Source organism: Helobdella robusta, assembly GCF_000326865.2.
Source record: "Helobdella robusta unplaced genomic scaffold HELROscaffold_1, whole genome shotgun sequence".
Lineage (NCBI taxonomy): Eukaryota > Metazoa > Annelida > Clitellata > Rhynchobdellida > Glossiphoniidae > Helobdella > Helobdella robusta.
Window position 1 is genome coordinate 12,328,319 of NW_008703570.1, and position 19,673 is coordinate 12,347,991.

At 32.1% G+C, this 19,673-nt stretch overlaps 1 protein-coding gene across 1 annotated transcript; it reads right to left on the bottom strand.

The window, feature by feature from the left end:
- Positions 1-1,782: 1,782 nt before the first annotated feature.
- HELRODRAFT_62236 (hypothetical protein) lies at positions 1,783-12,417 on the bottom strand (the record flags this gene model as incomplete). The annotated part of the gene is made up of 3 exons (XM_009011570.1): positions 1,783-2,406; positions 2,705-2,995; positions 11,503-12,417. 3 exons carry the CDS (start codon positions 12,415-12,417, stop codon positions 1,783-1,785), a joined length of 1,830 nt encoding a protein of 609 aa, XP_009009818.1.
- Between the last annotated feature and the right edge of the window lie 7,256 nt (positions 12,418-19,673).

Consider the following 19,673-nt stretch of genomic DNA (forward strand, 5'->3'; position numbering starts at 1 on the left):
TGGAAATCACGGCCCTACACACGTACACACGTACACACACACACACACACTAGCACAAATACGCACATATTTAAAAATAAATGCACGTCCATATACCACGTACACACACACAGTTTTATAAAGCGTGTGTGTGTATGCAAAAACTAGACAAATAGCTATCATTCCAGAGGGATATCAAATAACATTAAGAATAAAAGTGATAATTTATCTTGAATCATGGCCAATAATCTGATATTTTCAGCATATTTATGTCATCCAATTGGCATGTTATATATATATATATATATATATATATATATATATATATATATATATACAACATGCTTTCATGCGTTGTGTTGTATGTACGTGTGTATGAAAGTTGTACAGTACATAGATACATACTTGTGTGCGTGTGTAATAATGTATGTCTGTGTGAATGTGTGTTTAGATATTTACATGTGGCTGACTACGTATGAGTACGAGTGCATATATATTTGAGTGTGTGTGTTTGTGTGTGTTTGTGTGCGTGCGTGTATTGATATGCGTGTGGAGGAAGAGAATGGAATACGTAGGATAAATGTGATGATGTCTGCGTATTAAAACCATGTGTTGTGTTTGCGTGACGTGCGTGCAAACGTTTCATATGTCGAATGCAGTAAGAATTCAAAAGGAGTAGTAAACGAATTGTTTTGAGAATAATGCAAGGAGATAATAAATGGATGTATTTTAAAATGCCAGAAAAAAGCATCTCTTCAGCTTTTCTCAACAATTTCGTTGGATAGAATTTTTTCAAATTTTAAGTTGAATAAAAAGTTAATTCCATTAATAAATCACATTACAGTTTGCAACCTAAATTTTGGACACAGAAATAATAAAAAAATGAAAATAAATAAATCAGAGTATAATACACGACTGAAGGCACATAGCAGTGGTGTCATGACACACACACGCACGCACGCACGCACACACACACGCACAAAATCATTCGTCATCGAAAAAATTGGCGAGCTTCAAATGTCATGTTCATGGGAATTGTGGGGCTCTTCACTGCACTTGTTATAATGTGTTATATGCATGTATATAAATGTATATATAAATATATATATATATATTATTTATATATGTACATATATAAATATATATATATTAATTTATACAAAGCCAATAATATACATACATATATGTATATATATATATGATTGTATAATTATTTTGTCTATGTACAATTTATAATTTTTAAGATGCAAAAATTGAAGTATACGTTTAATAATTTTTTTTCAAACAAAGTATGTAAAAGTCGAAGAAGCACTCACTTGTCTGATATAAGTTATTATTTATAAATGCAATGTTTAAAAAATTAAAGATAAGATTTGTACAATTGTTTGATTGATTGATTGACTGATTGGTTGATTGATTAGTTGATCGATTGATTGATCTGGTTTTCCACTTTTTATAACTATAATTAAATTTAACATATTCGATATAAAATCGGTCGAGTTTTTCAAAGTTCAATCACCTTTGCAATTGAAATTATTCAACCAAGAATATCAACAATTAATTTCACAATTACTTTAGAATTTTCTTTATCAATAATTGAATGATTGATTGATTGAATGAATGATTGATTGAATGAATGAATAAATAAATTATAATATGATTGAATTATAATATGAATGAATAAACGATTGAATGAATAAATGAATGAATGAAAACAAAAATTTAAAATTCTATTTAAAGCGTCGATGATTAAAACGCGTGAACACGTTCGCACTTTTAAACAAAACACCCAACAAAGTCAATTTAATACTCAACTTTAATGGCGCCTGAACTGGGCATAGGATATAATTTATCTGAAAAATCGCATTCCGTACTGCTGGTACCAGCATGATTCAACTTGTGTTGTTGTTGTTGTGGCGATTGCTGCTGTTGGTGGTGGTGGTTGTTGTGGACGCTTCCATTGACGTTGACGTGACTGATCTCGGCAAGGTGATTGCCATTAACATCTCCGTTCACCATTCCAACTCGGCGATGAGAAACTTTTGAGGGAGGAACCAGATGGTCCGGGAGGTCGTGTGGCAACTCGCAGCCGTGCAACTTCAGATCAATTAAATACAGAGCCAGACCGAATTCTTCCACATCCAGCAATCCATCCTTGTCGATATCTGACAGCCTCCAGACCTTTCCCAAAATGGCGTTGGATAGTTTCGATTTCATCAACTCTTTTTTGGCTGCTAATCCTGAAATTTTCCCGTTGACGGGACCGAGAGTTTGGAAGATTTCTTCATACTGGGCCCTACCTTGGTACACGACCCACTCTGGCTCGTTCTTCCCGCGTTCGATGCCCTCGCCGCAGTTGAATCCAAACGGACTCTCCAGATATTCACTGAACGCACCTCCTTTTATTATTGACATGTCTCGCATTACCTGACGTTTGCATCAAGGAATGAATTCAGTTAGGAATACTTTATAAATTAATTTGTCGCGACACCAACTAAGTACTTCAACACATTTAACGCATTTAATTTTCAAATTATCTTTCCCAATAAACTTTTCCGAAGAATAATAATATTATTTTATTATTTTCACAATTCATTATTTAATATATTTCGTTAAAAAATATTGAAAAACCTTCAACAAATAATAAGTTAAAACCTCACAAAATCAATGACTAACCATCCATTCAGTTGAAACAATCATCCAACCAACCAGCCAACCAACTCACTTGTTCGTCTTTGGGGATCATCTGCATGAACCTCGGCACATCCTCTTCCAGCATGCTATCAACAGTATCCAACAATTTCTTCCGAAGGGTGTGAAACTTCGTGAAATCCTTCATCTTCAGCTGCTCCTGCATCTTCTTCAGGTTCGGGAAATCGCCTGGAGAGATCTGATAGTGATTCTGCACGAAAGCGTAGGTTTCCTTCAGATTGTGGATCAGACTGTTCTGCTTCGACTTCTTCCCAACAAAGGCTGGTAGTTGTGTTTTCAGGTGGCTCATTATGTAAGCGTGTACCTAAGTGTTCATTACGTAAAGACGTGATCTATAAACGGTGAAAATTTTGAATTTTCAAAGAGAAATTAAATTGGTTGTCTGTACGTTTGGCGGATAATTTTTTAACGTTACATTGTATCAGGTTCAAATTGTCACCGATTCAATTCAGTTCTTAATTAATTTCAATTTCATAGCTCTTCCATAGTCTTTCAAGTTCTTTTAACAGTAGTGACACTATTTTTACTCACGTTACTGAAACTTATTTTTTTCTTGTGTATATTACTGTTGTATTGTGTAATTCTAATACTGCTATTTCCTTTGCTGTGAATCTATGATATTACTTATCATGTTGTATTATCTCTAGTACGGTTTCTTATGTTGTAAGATATTTATCGTTAATATAGTTACTACATATACACAGCGCAACACATTTCTCAAATTCGGCTTGCTTCAGTACATATTTTATTGAATTAACTCAACAGCCAATGATGTATGGATTTCAATTTAGAGAATTTTTAATAAAAAAATTAAATGAAAATAATTGTTAATAATGAATACTTCAGTTGAGTGAGTGTGTGAAAGAGAGAAGGAGAGAGAGAGAGAGAGAGAGAGAGAGAGGGGGGGGAGAGAGGGAAAGAGGGAGTTAACATTTTTATTGAATTAAAATTGCCATAGTGTTATCAATAGGTCCGCAGACGTCAACTTCACACCTAACATTAATTTTATTATTTAAAAAAAAAACTCGAAGCACTTCGACGACGAACTACAAAACTTAAACACACCAACAAAAATTCACACAAACACCACCTACTGCATCCATTCAAACTCAGACAAACTCAGACTACACACAACTAATCTCATCTCTACAGTACACACACAGTGCTAAGTGGTTAAAATCTTCATACGTAAAAATTTGATCGGGTTTGAAACGATTTAAAATGCAAGTCTGTAATTAAATATTAGCTTCAAGTTTAACTACTACTAATAAAAATAATAATTTAAATTATAATATAAATAATATCATGGATAATAATAATAAAATAATATAAATAATAATTATTATTATGGAAAAAGCTGGTTTGAGTGTTTATTTTATTTCATTTAGATTTACGAATGCGAAAAAATCAAAGGATACCACTAAATCTAATTTTTGAGATTTAAAAGACCATAAAACATAAAATAATAAACAAACCGGGTGCGTTATTATACTCCATGTGGCGGTGGTGTGCGTGAAAACGTTTATAAAGATTATACAATATGTATTGTATTGTTAAATGTGTGTGTGTTGTGTTAATGTGTTGTGGTTGGAATGGGGTTTTTGTGTGTGAGAAGGTGTGTGAGTGTGTGTTTGTGTGTGTGTGTGTAATGTTACCCCATGTTAAACCTGTTTCAAATGATTCCCAGTCAAATAAACTTCCTATTCCATCGTACCATTCCCTTTTGTAATAATGATACGTGTTGTTTCTCCTTAGCGTGTGTGCGTGTGTGTGCGCGTGTGTGCGTGCGTGTGTGCGTAGTTTTTGTTTGTGTATTAAGATACGTATATGTAAATGTGTGTGGGCTTTTTGTACTGAAAAGACAGAGAGAAAAATTCAAAGAAAAAGAAAGAGAAGAAGAATGAGAGATTGATAGAGAAAGAGAGAGAAAGAGAGGAGAGTGAGAGAGAGAGAGAGAAAAAAAAGAGAAAAACTAACGCGTGCATTAATGATTGTGTAAGATTATTATTCTGTAAGTCATTTGTTTAAATGTTCATAAATTCCCACATTTTATTATATATTCGTGCATATTTCAAACGAAACAACAATGAGAAAAGAAGTCTTACGTGGAATGAATTAACATCGTTCCTCTGGCTCATGACAGGATTCTCACATTCTCGAACTCATTTTTCATCGTCTTTATGTTATGTCGTTGTTCCAGTGTAGTGTGGTGTGTACATATTACAAGACAACATTTTGTTCCATATGCATTACTTTGGATAAGAATTTGTTCACGACAATGTACCAACTACCCTAGCAGTCACAGAGTTCGATTACAATATGGATAAAAAATCCCCGTTTATCACAAGCTTCGTGGCGAATTTATTGATTGATTGATTGATTGATTGATTGATTGGTTGATTGATTGATTGATCAAACTATCGAAACATCAAAATATCACATCAAACTATCGATAAATAATATAGAAATAGTAAAATGGCTAAGACGCTAGATCGCGTTTTTCAGTGACTTGTTTCGATTGCAAACACACGCAAGGTTTGTGATGCGTGTGTGTTTGCGTGTTGAGAGAGTTATGACATTATTGAGAGAGTTATGACATTATAACTCAAATAAAAATTGGTTAACAAAAATATCTAAAAAAATTGAATAAATTATTAAATAAAGGATAATAAACATAATTATTTTCATTAAATTCTAAAATACATGCCATCGAAAACCTGGACTCAATTATGAAATAATCTAATAAAGTTAATCGCTGACCTGGAAAAAGTTTCTAAAGATGCAATGCTTGAATGGACGAATGAGTCTGGTTTGAACAAACACATGTTCGTTGGTTGTCTGGTCACACACGCACGCACACACACACACACTCACACACACACTCACACACACACTCACACACATATATACACTCACACACACAAGTTGTGGTCAGATGTTACTAATGAAATACTGTTTCCAATTATGAAATAAAATAAAATTTTTAGCTTTATTCTTAACGCGATAAAACTTTTGAAGAATGTTGAATTTTTAGTAGCCTAGCCAAATAGTTAAATATAAATGAATATGTATTTGCATATGCGCGCGTGTGTATGTGCGCCTGTACGTGTTTGTGTGGGTGAATTAATTTAATGTATGACATTTAGAAAAATTCAAAATGTACAATTTCAACAAATATCTAGTGATTTTTCTCTCATTTTGTTTATACTAACTCCCGAACTGATGACATTATTAAAAGTTTTAAAAATGAATATCACATATGTAATCATGTTGTTATTTTTACTACTATAGAGATGAAGGAGAATAAAAATAATAAGAATAAAAATGGAATAATAACAACAATAAGAATAAAAAAATATTATCTAAACAGAGAATTTGATCTGCGATATTTTATATTTAGAATGTACAGACGGTCTTTGAAGTAACAAAATAGAGCAAAGTGTCCAGATAACATCACGATGGGAAAGAAAAAACGTCAACAAACACATTCGGCAAAAAACAGCAAAAAACACAGCCACGTGTGCAAACACACAAACATAAAATTTAGCAAACACACAAACACAATTCGCGACTATGATGACATACTAACTTAAACCAAACAGAAAATATCAAAACAACAAATAACAAGCAAGGCAAACAAATATACAAACAAACATACAAAGAAAACAATAGAACGAACAACAGAACAAACGAGCAGAGCATACTTATAAGAAGTCGTAAATTTCAAAATTTTTGAGATAACTCGTACAATCATTCTGAAAAAAAAACAATTTCTTTCCTCTTTCAAATATCCATTTTTTAAAATTTGAAATCTATCATTGCTATTACCGCCAATATTATTATTATTGTTATTATTATCGACCGGTCTGACTTTGAAAGAATTTGTATAGCGCCACATTATTTATTTAGAAGTTTGTTTTTTTAAATTTTCATTCGAATAAATCAACTTATAGTATTTCGGTTTTATTTTAGGAGAACAAAAAGCATACCTCGTCTACCCTCCATCCGTCCATCCATCCATCCGTCCATCCATCCATCCATTCATCCGTCCGTCCGTCCATCCATCTATTATTTAAACCAACCCAAGTCAACCTCAAGTCAATATTAGCATAGACACAAAAATATTTACATATATGAACACAAACATCATACATAGATCAAAAAACAACCTTACACACACACACACACACACACGCACAAACAAACAAACAAACAAAACAAACAAACAGGCCGCACTTTTATAAACACCCAGACGCACACACACACACACACACACATGTGTGTGTGTGTGTGTGCATGTTTAACACATATATAAATATTTAAAAACATGAAAACGTAAAATGATATCGCTCCCAAAAAAATAAAAACAACGGTCAATATGGATGGACACAATTGGACAATTGTCAGTTCGGCAACTTTGCGATTTCTAAAGGTCTTCGACGAACAGTCTTAAATTTTAATTCAATTAAAATTAAACGTTTTTTCATTTTTTTTAAATTACTGTAAAATGTATTCATAAATTGAAAGAATAAAAAAAAAACAAGGCAAGAATTTAATTAAATTGCCTTTTTGCTATCAAAGGCTATCAGTTTCAATTAGATAATTTATGACATATTGTTAATAATATAATTATTATTATTGTCAGTAGTAGTAGTAGTAGTAGTAGTAGTAGTATCGGCAATAGCAGTAGTAGCAGTAGTGGTAGTGGTAGCAGTAGTAAGAGTGGTAGTGGTGTTCCAGTGGCGATATTATTATCGTTATTGTTATCCTTTTCAACCCCATTAAATCGCTAAAATATAATTAACAAACTTTTGTGTTTGTTGTTTCAATAATAATAATGATAATAGAAAATGATAACAACAAAAACAACAATAACAACAACAACCTAACAATAATGGAACAAGCTGATGATGTAATTTGACGTGTTTGAAATAAACAAAGCTCGCAATTATCGTCCTTTAAATTTATACACACGACACCATTGTTATTATATATACTATACATATAAGTATGTATGTACGTGTGTGTGTGTATTTGTGTGTGTGCGTGTGCGTAGAATAGTGTCAGTGAACTTTCTAGTCATCCAACTGCGATTGGATGAATGATTGCGCGTATTAAATATGATATAATCATAAATAACAAATAATAATCGCTTCAGTTTTTTTTTCTTGTTTTTGCCTGTCACCATCGCCGTCATCATCATCTTCATTTTTTGTCCTCATGGTCACCATGGGTGAGTTTTTGTGGTTTAGGTACGCATCGATGTGAATCAATTTACGAACCAACCAGGATTTTTATTTCTCTGCAGAATCTTCCTATCTAAAGCGGAGTATTCAAAACAATTCTTTACAATTTTCTTCAAGTAGTCAGAAACAAACCTTTTAAAATTAATACAGAAAATTTATTGAAAAATTAAGAAATTATACAAAAGAAATTATCACGATAAAAAGTTTTCAAGGTTTTGTAGCCCAAAGACATTTCCGAGAGATGGAGTCTTTAAAGTTTTCCTCTGGAGAAGTTTGCTTACTTCTTTGTTTATTCTCTCTTTTTTCTTCTTTTTTTCTTCCTCTTCTCTTTTCCTTTTTTTTCTCCTCTCTTCATTTCTGCATAATTTTTATTCCTCTTTTCATTTATCTCTCTCTTTTTTTATCTTTGCCTGGAATCTATCTTTTTCTTAATTTTTTTACACTTTCTATATACCACATCTCTCTCTCTCTCTCTCTCTCTCTCTCTCTCTCTTATTTTTTGTCCCTCTCTTTCTCTATCTGTCTTTCTATTTTACTGTCTGTCGTTTTCTCTTTCTCTCTATCTTCTCCCACGTAATGCTATACTTCAAATCTTCTTACTGGCAACTACAGAGCAATACAAAGCCAGACGAATTGCGATTTAATAGTGTTGAAAAATTTGAAATAAAAAACTTTTTGTATTTTTTTATAATTTGAGGAAAAAAAATGAAAAAAATATGATTGATTGAATGAAATTTAAGTATAAAAATTTCAAATTAAAGAGCGCTTAAATATAAACGAAACCAAACTACTTCTACTGCTACTATTACTGTTGCTACTACTACTACTACAACTGCTACTACTACTACTACTACTACTACTACTAATAATAATAATAATATTAATATTAATACTAAAACAACATTATTGCAGATGATAGTAATGACAGCAACATCAACTGCAATAGTAATTTGCAGGGCTAATCATTTCATCATAAATAAATGAATGAATAAATGAATGAATAAATGAATGAATGAATGAACGAACGAACGAACGAACGAATGAATGGATGAATGAATGAAAGTGCAAAGCGAATGAGTACTCCAATGCCCATCAACTATAATTTTCTTGTTTAAAAATATTGAGTAGAAAAAATTAGAACAATGAAAATGATGATGACGATGATGACGACGATGATGATTGTGATGATGATGATGACAAAGATGATGACGATGATGATATTGCTGATGATAGAAATGATGGTAATATCAATGGTGATGATGATGATAATGATAGTTATGATAAGAGGATAGATATAATGATGATGGTGATAATGATAGTAATGATGATGATAATGACGTTAAACGTTATGATGATAATGATGACGATGATGATGATAATGATGAGGACGACGACGATGATGATGATGACATTTAATAGCAGTTATTTGCCGGGCCAAACAAAAACACATCCAATTATGCATTCGAAATCGCTGTTTTGATGTAACAACAATGTCATCATCATCATCATCATCGTCGCCATCATCATCATCATCATCGTCATCATCATCATCATCGTCATCATCATCATCGTCATCATCATCGTCATCACCATCATCGTCATCATTAACATTATTTATATTATTATCAATACTTAAATCACTATCATCTTCACCACCATCCCGATTGTTTGTCAACATTTAGTAATAAGTTACTCTATGTTTTACTTAATACTCTTATCACCATTATCTTGTATCAAGCAGTTCATTATGACTGAAACTCTATCAGCCTTATCTTATTATCATCAGTATATTACTGAAAATTAGGCGTTATAAATGATATTCGTTATAGCATAGTTGTGATAATACACATTTAAAAATTTTTTATTGTCACTATTATTGATTTTAGTAGTAGTAGTAGTCGTAGTAGTAGTAGTAATAATAATAATTTTGTATGCGTTACTTGTGTTGTTTGTATGTATGTGTTTGTATGTTTTTGTGTGTGTGTTTGTTGGTTTGTTTGTTTGCTTGTTTGTATGTTTGTTTGTATGTGTGTGGGTATGTACACGTCATGAGGCGTTTGAAAGTAACAACCCAATAGGAATAGATGGATGTCAATGTACATATGCATGTGTGTTGTGTGCGTATGAGTTTGTATGTGTCTTTGGTATGTTGTGTTTGTGTGTGTGTATGTTTGTATGTAAGTGTGTGTATGTGTGGGTTTGTATGTGTCTTTGATATGTTATGTGGGTGTATGTTTGTTTGCTTGTATGTATGTGCGTATGAAAGTTTGTATGTGTTTTTGGTATGTTGTGTGTGTGTATGTTTGTATGTATGTGTCTCTGTTTGAATTTATATGTGTCTTTGGTATGTTAGTGTATGTGCAAGTTTGTATATATGTGTTTGTGTGTGTTTGTATGTGTCTTTTGGTATGTTGAGTATGTGTGTGTGTGTGTGTATGTGTGTGTGGTGTGTGTGTGTGTGTGTGGTGTGTGTGTGTGTTTCAATACGAGCACTTGATCGTTATGCGTTATTCACGCAACTATACTAGGTATCATGTTACGAAGTAAAAAAAAATAAAAAATAATAATAATAAATGTTTTAATAAATAATTAATTAATAATTAATTTAATAATAATAATAATAATAATAATAATATTAATAATTCTAATAGACAATAATAATAATAATTATAATGACTATAAAGTAATAATTAAAAATTATTTACGTTTAAATTTCATACCAGATAAAATGCCCAACTCGGTTGTCTATCAAATGACATAACAAATTATTAATATTATTATATTATTATTTGTACTATTATTATTATTATTTTTTAAAAATAAGAAACTGTTATCCTCATGCCATCATGTGTCATATCATCATCATTATTGATATCTCATCCGATTAGTGCTTATGGCGCCAAAATCAAAATCTCTGACTCGCACACACACACACACACACACACACACACAAACAACACGCAGATATGAGGCAATACCAAACACATTGAAATGTAATACAATCGAACGATCATCGTTGGCTAGTTTGTATGTATGTATGCATGTATGTATGTGTATGTGTGTGTATGTGTGTGTCTGTATATGTGTGTGTAGGTATGTTTATGTGTCTTAAATGACAACCAGCCAACTAAATGGCGTCATGTGTTTAGTGTGGATCGCACTGACGCATTGGTGATATACCTATACACCTCTTACCTGTCACAGATTAATCCTAGAGTATTGCAAACTGAGATTGGTATTTTCACCGTAGATGTTGTTTAATGGTTAGTACAATTACTAAAAGTAGCATAACTGATAGTACCATTTATAGTTGGAATATCATTGAGATAATTTTCACCTCAATGTAGTAGAAGATGTTGTTGGGAAGTATTTTCAATGATAATGCGTAGAGCAGAGAAGAAATTGCTACCAGGCTTGTCATTACATTAGTCGGCAGTTTTATTGCAGATTGTTTTGCATGTTACATTTTGGTACTAGCAAAGTTTTTTAATTTTATAAAATAAATATTAAATAGCATGACTGGATGACTTGTTGATAAAATTTTAAACGAAACGAAACGACCAACCTTAACCATTCGAGCCCTCTTGATCAGGTCGTTCAACTTTCTGACCGCAGCATTTTTCGGAAGATTTTGAATTTCCTGGAAGAGATCCTGTTCCTCCAACTCGAAAAGTTTTCTGTTGGCATCGAAATGCAGAGGTTGGTCCCAGAACGATCCGATATACACTCTGGCTACCTCGGGAGTGTTTAGAACCTTACCCAAGCTCCACATCAGCGCTCCGTAGACTCTCATGAGTTCCTGGTGGTCTACCATGTCAGCTTTGTTCAGGACGATTCTGATTTTGTCGTCGTAACCTTTCATCGATTCAATAACCGTTCTGAACTCGTCCGATATATCGAGTTTGTGCGCATCGAACAGCAGAATGATTCTGTCGACTCGTTCCGCCAGCCACTCAATCACAGCGGCGAAATTGTAGCCGCGATCAGCTTTTTGTTTCTCTCCAGCCAAAATTCCAGGAGTGTCAATTATTGAAAGACTTTCCAGAACTCTGTTGTTCACTTGGGAACATTGAAACCGGTTTAAAAAAGCGTTTCCAAACTTGGCCAGTGCTCTGAACGGTTTTTTCTTATCGACGACGACGGCATTTCCCGGAATAACGCTGTTATCTTCTCCGTACGAAACAACGATGAAACTATCGGTAGTTGGTTCCGGTCCAATCCTCATGCCTGGGAAGTCCTGCTCCAGAAGATAGCGGATGAAAGTTGTCTTTCCAGTGGAATACTGACCAACGAGGAGAATCATCGGCTTGGCATCGAAATCAGCATCGTCCAAAGGAGGTGAATGGAAATCATGGAAGTTGTAAAATTCTTCGAGTGGCAGCAGTTTGCTTTTGTAGACCTTCTTCAGTCCCTCACTGACACACAAGTTCACGTGCTCCTCCTTCTTCGCCAGTGTACTCTTCCTCGTTAAAGTGAACATCTCTTTCGATGCTGGATCCGCTGTTGAAGATGATGTTGAAATATGATGTTTTACTTATTAATAATAAACTCTCTCAACTTGGTTCGAGGCTTAACGTTAAAAATTGTTTCTGATATGTGGATGTGAAAATATTTTCTACTCAAATTTTTTTCTAAATTTCTCAATTCTTCTCAATGCCAAAAACCTTTCCTTCGTCATAAAACAACGATGAATCTGAGATAAGATAGGCGTTCCAAATTATTTAAAATCGTAGATAATAATAAAATGAAAATTTTATTTTACATTTTATCAACTAACTTACATTCCAATTTCATGTTTAATTAATTAATTAACTAATCAATTAATTTTAAAAAATAATTAAAATCAATGAATCAATTAAGCGATCCAACCTTCAAAAAATGTTTCTGAGAGAGAAATTAACGCAGATAAAATAAATAAAGATATAAAACCAAAAATATGAACAAGGGGATGGGACGATCGATCAACCGACGTATCAAGCGAGAAATAAACTCACAGACAAACGCGCATCCACCGAGGAACTATTTATAAGCACTCGGTATTATAAAAAAATTGCAATCATTATCATCACGAGAATTCCTCTCTCTCTCTCTCTCTCTCTCTCTCTCTCTCACTCATTCTCCATCGCTTTCTCGCTCTCTCTTTCTTCAACATTCTATCATTGCCAGCACCCACACTAATATTCAATTCTCATCGTCATCGTTGTCAATAGGAACAAAAGTTTTGTGTATATGTCATACGCTAGTTTTACAAATTACTATATATATATATATATATACATATATAGTAATATAAATATATATATAGCAATATATATATATCTATTATATATATATAGTAATATAAATATACATATATAGTAATATATATACAATATAAAATTATTTTTCATTCCTATTTTACTACTTTACTCTCTTTCTTTCTCTCTCTATTCTTTTTCTATATCACTCTCTCTTCTCTCTCTCTCTCTTCTTTCTCTCTCTCTCTCTCCAATTTCCGATTTACTTTTAATCAATTAAATTATTAGACACATTAGCCGAACCATTCAATTATCTTTAATTTAGAGAGTGATAGTTGCCAAATTTTAACTTAAAAACCAAAAATTCAGACACCATAATGGGCTATTTTTCTCAATAAATTGAATGTAAACCACTATAATGTTTAAATATTTTTAAGATGTAAAAATTGATTTAATGTAGGCTTCATATCAATTCAAATTAACTTGAAGTCTGTAATTATTCATTTTTTTATTCTCTTCATTCATTTCATTCAATTGTTTACTCAATCATTCAATGGCGCATTCATTCGTTTGTTCGTTCGTTCGTTCATTCATTCATTCATTCAATCAATCAATCATTCATTTACTTTAATGATAGAAATATTAATAAAAAAAAATTTTTCAACATCATTATTATTATATTAGAGAATATTAAATGATTAAATATATGAATAAACAAACAAAATATATTAACTAACCAACTAAAACGTATAAACGAACACACCAAGTTTTATTGTGAGATTTTATTCAAGCATAAATTTGAAACAAAATCCTGTCCGAATTAACTAACCAACTAAAACGTATAAACGAACACACCAAGTTTTATTGTGAGATTTTATTCAAGCATAAATTTGAAACAAAATCCTGTCCGAAATAATTGAAATATTTGTCGAGTGGATTGATTGAACGATAGACTGCGATGAAAAATAAATGGATTGAAGAATGGATGGATGGATGGTTGGATGAAAGGATAAAAAGATGAATGAATAAACGAATGAATGAACGAACGAAGAATGATTGACAAAATGGATGAACGAAGGACTGAATGAATCAATGAGCGAACGATGTCAAGGAACTAGATTTAAAATGATTTAAAATTCATTTTAAAATAATTGAAATATTTAAAAAAAATTATGCGAGCGTATAGCTGTCTAGATGCAAGCATGCATGTAAGCATGTTTCATGTTCGTATGTGTTCGCATGTGTGCGTGTGTGTGGGGTGTGTGCGTGTGTGTTGTGTGTGTGTGTGCGCGCTTTTCCTGTGTGCTGATAGTTAAATGTATTAGATGAAATTAGAATTTTAGAAATAATTAATTGGAGGTGTTGGTGTTGTGTACAGGTTTTAAAACATCGTGTAGAGCGGAGAGTATGAGTGTTCGTGCGTGTATGGTGTGTGTGTGGATTTGAATTTTGATTTATTTTCAAACGCTTCTTGAAAACATGTCGGCTTGTGTTGTTGAATTTTTTCCAATCTACCTGCAGCTAGTGAGTTCCAGATTTTTGCAGGTGAAACAGGAAATCTTTCCTTACCAAAACGAGACGAATTGATTTAAAGAAGCACAAGATCACCATTGTCGTAGTATCTTAGTCGACTCTGATTTGCAATTTCTGAAACCAATTGTAGATGTTTTTTCAAACAAGTTGGAGCGTCACCTTTGAAGAGCTAATTTGAAAACGATTCTTTCTGGCATGCGAAGGTAGTGCAGATTCTCCCTGATGTATGATGATAGGGAATCGAATTTCGAATAACCAGCAACAAGTCTCACTGCGGTGAACTGAACAGACTGCAAATCATCGCGAAGGGATAATTCGACACCAAGCATAATCGCATTGTAGTAATCAATCCTTCCTCAGATAAGACTACAAACGAAACTCAACCGTCAAAAAACATCTGATGGATCTTGTTCTGTGGAATCTGTAAAAACATCGTTGGCAAAGTTGACTGATATGTTTTTCAAATGAAAAATGAGGATCCAGTATGACTCCGAGATTCGTTACTGGATTTTTGTAGTCATTTAAACGGCTGAGCCCATGCGATGTTCCCATCCAAAAATATTGTATTTTCTTAACGTTGAGTTTAAGCTCGTTTGATGACATCCAGCAACTAAATAAGTCTTCTGTATTCGGCACAGCAGAGGAATCTTAAAGTGATGTGTCAAGTAGCCCAAATCAGTTAAGTTTAATATCATCAGCGTATGGGTGACAGCTAAGAACGGCCGGATCGTTGACGATATCTTAGATATTTTAGAACACACATCTACAAGAAAGCATACATATGGTATGAAAATACGGTCATCATAACACATACATTTTTCCCAGTTCTAAATCACTAAATAAATATCAAATCCAGCTATGAAATCAATCTTCATGTAGTAAACATAATACATTTTGTTGTTTATTCTGTGTTTGTTTGTTTAGTTTTGTTGTTTGTTTGTTTGTTTAATGTTAACATGCTATGGTGCCTTGCGTTTCCGTTGCGTTTATTGTTGTTTAGTTTTGGGTTTATCTTGTAAGTGATGTATTTGTTTGTTTATTTGTTTGTTTAATTCATAAATATTTAATTGATTTGTTTGTTAGTTTATATTATTAATGAATGAACGAACGAACAAACGAATGAATGGATGAACAACAAGCAAAAACGTACCGACAAAAAAAGTAAAAATAAATGAATAAACAAACAGAACAAACAAACAAAACAAATGAATGAATGATGAATGAATAAATGAACGAATGAATGAATGAAAGAATGAATGAACGAAAAAAATAAACTAATTCATTTAACTGATAAATATGTAAGTAAAGGCTTATAAACTTCTGAAAAATCTCGCAAAAAATAATCTTTTTATATTCTACATCCTACATTATATAACAGATGAAACTCTTAAACTTATTCAACTTGCGAATATAAACAAATAAAACAATAAAAAAAAATTAATTAAAATACAATTATTAAAGAAACAAAAATATAATTAAAATTATTTAATTGAAATAAATGATTGAAAAAAATTTTGATTAAAAAAAAATCCTGCGATGGAACCAAGGGCCCGAAGCAGTTTGTACTGGCACTCAATTCTGACGTCATATTTTTAAGCCTTATTTATATTTTTTGGAAACTTTGTTTATGAGTTATTCCATTATACGGGGTATTATTATTTTGAAAATTATACAGGATGAAAAAATGAACAAAAAAAATTTCACGCATTCCTTTGTGACTCACAGAAAATAGAATAACGTCGTAAGAAGGTTTTTTTAGGAGGGAGAATGAATTATTTCATAGGCTAATAGTTTCAATTGTGTGTTCTTAAGTATGTGTGATGTGTGTATGTATGTGTGTGTGTATGTGTGTGTTTGTGCGTATGTGTAATTGTGTATGTGTATATATAACATAACGCCACGTTCACTTAATGTCATTCCAAGTTGATGGCAAATCAAAATGTTTATGCTACAATGCAATCCCTTCCCTCTACGGTGACAAGTTGGTATGTACGAGTTTGTATGTGTGTATGTTTGCGTGTGTATGTGTGTCTATAGGTATATGTATGTATGTGTGTATGTGTAATGTTTGGATATGTATGTATGCATTTATATACACAGTCATTTATGTTTATATGAATAAACTACTTTTTACCATTAGATAATTTTCTTTTTTGTTAGTATCTATCTATGAAGGCAGATAATGTGAATGTTTATTTTCATGTTTTCCAATTATTCTTTCATTTGCATGTGTGTGTGTTTGCATGTGTTTGTGTGTGTGTAAGTAAGTGTGTGTCGTGTGTGTATGTGTGTGTGTCGTGTGTAAGTGTGTGTGTGAGTGTGTGTATGTATTTTCAAAATGATTTTTCACTTTAAAAAAAGTTATTCCTAGCAAATACTTTTTCAAAATGTATTAAAACAAAAAAACAATACATTAATACGATTAATAGAACACAAAAACAATACATTAATAGGATTAATAACAACAATACGATCAGATCAAAAATCTCATGACAACTGGAGTAACATAACAAAATTATTAATTGATAATTTTGCAACTCCTCTGTCACCTACCGAGTAGAAATACTTATAAAAAACCTCACGTATGTTAGATTCAAAAAAAATTTTGTCTGAATTATTCATTTTGTTGAATTCTAATAAAAATTCATTATTCGCAGGGTCTGTAAGAGCTAATTAGAAGTTCCTGGTCATACAACATGTTTGTGGTGTTACTTTACTTGACACGCACACACACACACACACAAACACACAAACACACACACACAACACACACATACACGAAAACACACTCACATGAAAACATACATAAAATGAATCATAGAAGCTTTTGAAATAAGGTTAACGCATTAAGTTATATTTGTTTGTCTAGAATTTCATAATGATCTTGCTTTGTGATGATGAAACTTTTCCGTTATAATTAGCGCTATACAAATTCCATCAAAAACAATAATAATAGTACTAAAAAATACATACGTACAAACAAACAAACACACACATACATACAAACACACACACACGCATACATACAAACACACACACACACACACACACACACATACATACAAAATACAATCACAAACATATTAAAAAGACATTTTTCTCAATGCCATGTACTCTGTACGCAAATCTCAAATGATCCATAAATTTATAGATTCCGCCATTCGGTCTGACATTTTTGCTTTTATTATTACTATTGTTATTATTATTATTATTATTATTATTATTATCATTATCATCGTCATCATCATAATATTATCATATTTTCAAATTTAAATTTTTACTTCTTAAATGGATAAAAATGATAGAAATGATAATAATAATAATAATAATAATAATAATAATAATAATAATAATAATAATAATAATATTTGAGAAGGTCAGGCATTGCTCCATCATCATTAACATCGTCTCCAATGATGCAACATTACATGCGGAGGTTGTTGTTGCCCGCCTGTCTCCTCCTGACGATGATGATGATGATAATGATGACGGTGATGATGATGATAATGATGATGACTATGACGACGACGATGGTGGCGATGATGATGATGATGATGACGGTGATAATAGTAATGTGAACAACAATAATAATAATTATTATTCACACATTTCAACGTTTCACCTAATTAATATTCAAGACGCTCCCTACTTCAGGGTACAACTAATTAATATTTATGACGCCCCTACTTCAGGGCCCAACTAATTAATATTCATCACTTTACCTACTTCAAGACCCACCTACTTAATATTAATGGCGAGACTCAAATAAGAGACCCTAATTAATATTTATAGCATCATCTACTTTAGGGCCCATCTAATTAATATTCATGAGGTGGCCTACATTTAATTGATTGGAAGAGATTTAGGGATCATAAACGCCGGGCTTGCTTAAAAACCGGAAATTATTTCATTATGTTGACATGAATTATGATAATGATAGTGAAGATGAAGTTAGGGTGGTGGTGATAATGATGATGTTACTGATGCTGATGATGATGTTGAGGAGAAAAATAATGATAATGATAACGGCTGACAACAAAAATAATGATGATGATGACAAATTTTTTGTCAATTGAAATGTAAATTATCAAACGAAGTCAACTTATTATTTTTGGTTAAATGAAGAAACGTCTTTCACCGTATCAGAGGTTGATTGGTCATTTGTTGGTTTTGAATATTAATTGACATGTTACGAATGCACTTGTTTCGTAAGCTGAGAATTTATATCATCTTTCTACACATACACTGATTATTAGAAGTAAATAATTCATAGATGAATGAATGGCCTAATGGATGCTTGAAACAGCAACAACAACAACACCACCAACAACAACAACAACACCACCAACAACAACAACACCGACAACATCAACAACAACAAAATCAACATCAATATAAACTTCGGCAGATATGCAATAAAACAGAATATTTTTACCACGTCACACTCAAACCTGGCCATATTAGAAAACACATCAACAACAACAACAACACAACAGCGACAACAGCAGCAACATCAACAACAACAATAATATAAATAACAACAACAGCAATGAATCACGTGATGCTTCTTAGGTTGGGCACGTGTTTTTTCTCGTTTGAATGCGGTCGCCATGGCGATTAGAAGCAAAAAAAACAACATTGAATTCAACATTTTTTTTTCATTTAAAATGTCGCTTGTTTGAAGTTTATTCTTGAAAAATTTATATCATTAAAATAAAAATTTTAAATATTTAATTTATCTAGAAGTGGACAATGATTCAAAGAGGAGATGAAACAGATAATTATTACATACATACATTCAGGCAAACTCAAACATACATACGTACATACATATAAACATACATACGTACATACATATAAACATACATACATACATACATACATACATACATACATACATACATACATACATACATACATACATACATACATACATACATACATACATACATACAAACAAACAACC